A 5361-nucleotide genomic window follows, 5' to 3' on the forward strand; every position below is an offset into this window, starting at 1 on the left:
TCGAAAGAATAACCCTCGTTTATGTAAATATTCGTTCCTTGAGTTTGTGCGCGTTTTTCAATATTTTAGTCTTATCTTTATAATTTAATAACTTCATTACAATAGTTCTCGGATTTTTTTAAACTTATCTTTCCTGTTCTGTGTGCCCGTTCAATAGTAACTCCTTTTATGTTGAGATTGTTTTCAAATACTTTGATGACTTTTAATTCGGTTTCCTCCCAGCTTTCCGATTCGTTCTCTTTAAGTCCATCAAGTCGTAGATTATTTCTTCTTTGCCTGTCCTCTAATTGTCGAATTTTATTTTTTTCTGTTTGACCAATTTCTGTTTTGTTATGAATTTTTTCCTCTAGGTCATGAACTTTCTTTTCTTGAATATCTTGGGAAAAATTAGGACTCTCTTCAATATCTCTTTGAACGCATTCATATTTTTTCAATCTTTCGTTGACATTTTCAAGTTCTACTTTCCTTGATTCGTTTTCATTGAATAGAGTTTTATACGATTCTTTTATTGATAATATTTCTGCATTCAAGCCATCAATTCTGTCGTTAGATAATTTTAAGTTTCCGCTGATAAGTTTAAGAATGTCGTTTTGCTGTTTTTGAAACATTTCTTTGAATATTACTCGAACAATACTTATTGAAACTTCTTTATCGTCATTAATGCAAGATTCTGTTGATAACTTTTTTGGTTTATGCATTATTAGAAATAAACCTATTAATCCAGCAAGCGAAAAAATTATAATAATAATAATATAACAAAAAGCGAAAGAAAAAAAAAAGTATGTATATCCATCCAGTCGGAATCACGTGACTATATTGCGACACCAAAACTAACCATATTGAATTGGGGGAAAACAAACTATTCTTTTATACGCGAAGTACTTTTTAAAAAGCACTATGTCCTACAATTACTTTGAAACTTTATCAAAAGAAGCAGCAGAAAGATATCAGCGAAAAATAAATATTTTAGGTGATTTTACTTTATTTTTACATCTCTCTGTTTAATTAAAATAATGCATTAATTGCTGTTTAAATATAATTTTGGTTATTTTAGGATTAAGTAAATGTCCATACAAGTTTACAGCAGATTCTTGGAGTGAAGATCCAAGTCAGTGGCCTTCTTTGAGCTATCACAAACTTTATCACTACCTGATTAAAACTCCACGTAAGGGATTCTTATCTAATTTATATTTTAAAATTTTTATTATTTCAGTATTTCAGTAATGTTAGTAACATTAATTGCTAACATTTCAAAAACTGTTTGTTTTCTTTGCTTTGTAAAATACATTATGGATGTATTTACATGGATATATATTTTAATATGCTTTATATTATATATTATTGGAAAAAAATAATGTATATACAAAATGCATATAGATTTTTTTCAATGTTATTGTTTTTTAGGTATCTATTCTCCAGAAGCAATGGAAAACTATAAGGCATTAGAGGCTTGGAAATTCTTTCAAGATGGCTGGGTTCAAACTATTGTTCATTTGAAAGTATCTCAGGGTATTACTATTTTGAAATGTGAGGTTCGACCTTCATATAGGACCACATCTCCTAACCATAAACCTTGGGTTGCTCTTGACTCTCTTGGTAATGTTTTAACTGCTCATTGTGACTGTATGGCTGGGTATGGCTGGGTGTGATTGTATGGCTGGGTATGTCTCTTTTATATAAAATTAGTAAAAATAAAATTCAAAAATTCAATTATGGTTTTATAGTTTTTATCTATTTTTTTTAGTCTTGGCGAAACATGCTCACATGTTGCTGCAATGCTATATAAAATTGAAGCCGCTGTTCGTATTGGAATGACATCGAGCACACCAACTGACTTGCCTTGTCAATGGAATCAAAATTTTACAAAAAATATTGTTGGCTCCCCAGTTTCTCAAATCAACTTATACACTGATGCTGCAAAAGAAAAGCTTTCTAAAAAGAGAATGAGAAAAATGCCTATTTCTCCAACACCTCAAGAAAAAAATGATTTTTTATCAGAAATACAATCAGTGCAGTCCAAAACTGCTGCTCTTCATTTGTTTAAAGATTTTGATAAAGAATTTATTCAAATGGAATCTGTTTTCATACCAAAATTACCAACATCTTTAAGACAATTTTTTAATGAAAATTATAAATCATTTGATAATGAGCAACTGATATCTTATTTTGATGAGAAAAAAAAACAAATAAGTTTGACTTCTGACGTTATAGTTTATGTTGAAGAAGCAACACGAAATCAAGTGCTATGTGATTCTTGGTTTAGAGTAAGAGTTGGTCGAATAACTGGCTCCACTTTGCATCAAGTTTTTCATGCTAGAATTGAAATGCCACCTGTTTCATTAATTTTAAAGATTTGTGCAGAGAAAAATATACAGATTAAAAATTCTGCAATAAATTGGGGAAGAGTAAATGAAATAAATGCATTGACTTTATATAAACAGATTCATTCTGACTCAAATGCAATAAGTAATTCAAAACCACTGTCAGATATTTTTATTCATCAAAATTTGAGAGTTGAAAGAATAGGACTTTGTATTGACTTTGAAAAACCATGGTATGCAGCATCTCCTGATGGTGCTGTTTATTGTACTTGTTGTGGACATGGAGTTTTAGAAATTAAATGTCCTTTTAGTTTAAAAGACAAGTCATTAAAAGAGGTCATAGTTAAAGATGCTTTTTGTGTTGGTGTAAACATGAATGGAAACTACTTTTTAAAACAAGAACACCAATATTTTTTCCAGGTTCAACTTGAAATGAGAGTTACTGGAGTCAGTTACTGTGACTTCATGGTGTGGACACCCAGTGAATTTGTTGTATTGCGCATTGAGCCTGACACCTCTTTTATTGAGAATGTATTAATTAAGTGTGATATTTTTTGGAATACTTTTATTTTGAGAGAGTTAGTAACAAGAGAAATAGAATCAGAAAGAAAATTACTCCCCTCTACATCAAATAATCCTATAAATAAAGATATACTTTTTTGTATTTGTAAATCTAAAAGTTTTCAAAGTGATGATACAATGGTTGGATGTGATTCATGCGATAACTGGTTTCATCTTAAATGTTTATCTTTGAAATCACCACCTAAATCTACTGTTTGGTATTGCAGTGACTGCAAATACAAAAAAAAGATCCTAAACACAAAAAAAGTAATTTATGTATTTTTAATTTTTAAATAGAATTATTAGTTTTTTAAACTATATATTACATTATGGAATTTTTTTTTAGCCTTTTATACAATAATGGTGTACAGTTGAGAAATCAAAAAATTATTGGCTTGGTCACTTAAAAGAATATGTATCATCTTCGTGAGTTAAAAAAACGGCTATTTTCATAGCCACATTTTATTAAAAGCATATTAAGGCATACACTTTAAACTGATGCAGTCATAAATAAAATACTAATAGACAGTTAAGTTGTTTTGCCTTTGATATAAAAAACCCTTGTCTGTCAAAAAGAGGATATTCTTTGATGAAGGCATTGACTATAAAAGTCATAACAACCTTGGATTAAGCTAGGTTGTAGGGTACACGTCCGATACTTATTAGTGCTTATTAAAAGGGTAATTAAGATTTTTCCTCAAGATCTAACAAACAAGAGCGGGAGGGTGGTTTTTAAAATGAACTCTCAATTCCTTGTTTTATGGTTTTGATTTTTTAAACAGTACACTAAAAGGTTGTTTTTTTTTTTTTATCAGTGTCTTGATAATTTTTTTTACTTTTAAGGCCTGATTACACTAAGAGTTAAAAAATCGTAACCCCTCTCTCTCTTTTTCTTTCTTTTTTTTTTTTATCATTTTTTGAAAATAATAATAAACGAGGAAGAAAATAAAATAAATAAGAGGGTATGGAGTAGAGAGCTGCATGGGGTTGGGTCTCACGGGGATGGGTTTAGTTTTTGCGGGATTCCCATGGGGATGGATTGTGAAATTGCGGGAACCCCGCGGATATGGAATGGATTTTTCAAAATATTAGTTAAAACGAAGGATCAAATTTTTTTTTATTTTCACAAAAAATTTGTTTGTTTAATCTCATTATAACATAACAGTAAAAGTAATTTAAATTGTTAAGTGCTTTTTTGTCATAGTGATTGATTGATCTTCAGCCATATTGAGTATTTCAGCCATGTTGATATATTATTAAATAAATTGATTGGATATTGTTATTAATTATTATATATATTATCAAGGTGGTCCTAGCCCAAGAAATTTCAAAAGTGTATAGTTTTACTATGTTTATAAGTTGTTTAGTGACAGAAAATCTTGAAAATCTGTTTCCTTTTATTTCTTTTCTGTGTATTTTTAAATAAAATAAATTCTTTTGACTATATTTTGAGAAATTTTTTTATAAGCTATTAAACTCTATTAATTAAACTCTTAACTATATTTTAACAAATTTTTTATGCTATTTCATGGGAAGGGCCGATAAATGTTTGCAGGGATGGGTGGGGATGGAAGAAAATGCTTGCGGGGATGGGTGGGGATGGAAAGAGATGCTTGCGGGGATGGGTGGGGATGGCTTTGATTTCTGCGGGGATGGGTGGGGATGGAACAAAGTCCTGTTCCCATGCAGCTCTCTAGTATCGAGGGCTTAATGCACTTTCAAAGAGTAGTGAGGTCGTAAAACTGTTACGAAGGTTGTGAAGAAAACCAACCAAGCAGAACGCTTGAGTTAAATGAAGCATATAACGTTGGCATTAACGCCAAAAAATAATGTTTACAAAACAAACTTGTTTACGAACTGGGACGCGTCTAGCGTCCAATAAATATATAAAAGGGATGTAGATAGATAGTTATAGAGTAGAGAGTCAGTAGTTGTTAGGAAGGAAATAGAGATTGAGATAGAAATAAATGGAAGTTATATAGTGGTGTTTGAGGAACAATCATATTGTATTATTATTGTTATTATATGTAAATGTTGTATTAATATTATATTCTCAACCGATATCAAGTTCGTAGTTATCATTTATATATATATATGTTATATATTAAATATAAGTTACCGAGTAACACCTTTGGAGTTTACCGCGTAACAAAGCGAACTGAATATTTTAATCTAACTTTATATATAACTAAAAGGTAGCTTCAGTTTGGTACAGAAGATTTTCTAGAAATTTTACCCAATTTTTCTGATTTTTTAACGGGAATCTGAATTCCCTTACTTTTCTCTAAACCGACAGACATCCTGCATTTTTTCCTTTAAACGTGTACGTTTTTGACACGGTAGAGAATTATTCTCAATTAAAAACCTCCCATTTTTAAAATTATAACCTACTTACAATAGTTCCTAGTAATCTTTAAAAGTAAACCAAAGAAAATTACCTGCAGTGCTGGAACTACCTTGGGGCCACTCATAAAATGTG

The 5361-nt window shown here is 30.3% G+C and overlaps 1 protein-coding gene across 1 annotated transcript; it reads left to right on the forward strand.

The window, feature by feature from the left end:
- Positions 1 to 843: 843 nt before the first annotated feature.
- On the forward strand, positions 844 to 3407 carry LOC136088745 (uncharacterized). Its single transcript, XM_065813302.1, has 5 exons — positions 844 to 970; positions 1055 to 1165; positions 1405 to 1661; positions 1745 to 3149; positions 3229 to 3407. The coding sequence occupies exons 3-5, from the start codon at positions 1636 to 1638 to the stop codon at positions 3241 to 3243; spliced, it is 1446 nt and encodes a 481-aa protein (XP_065669374.1). The 5' UTR covers positions 844 to 970; positions 1055 to 1165; positions 1405 to 1635; the 3' UTR covers positions 3244 to 3407.
- The last annotated feature ends 1954 nt before the right edge of the window (positions 3408 to 5361 follow it).

The sequence above is a fragment of the Hydra vulgaris genome, chromosome 12, assembly GCF_038396675.1.
Source record: "Hydra vulgaris chromosome 12, alternate assembly HydraT2T_AEP".
Taxonomy (NCBI): domain Eukaryota; kingdom Metazoa; phylum Cnidaria; class Hydrozoa; order Anthoathecata; family Hydridae; genus Hydra; species Hydra vulgaris.

Bases quoted from the DNA above. Each gene is read 5' to 3' on its own strand.
- LOC136088745 (XM_065813302.1), top strand. From the start codon at position 1,636: ATGGCTGGGTGTGATTGTATGGCTGG. The intron at 1,662-1,744 runs GTATGTCTCTTT...TATTTTTTTTAG, and splicing joins GGGTGTGATTGTATGGCTGG to TCTTGGCGAAACATGCTCAC.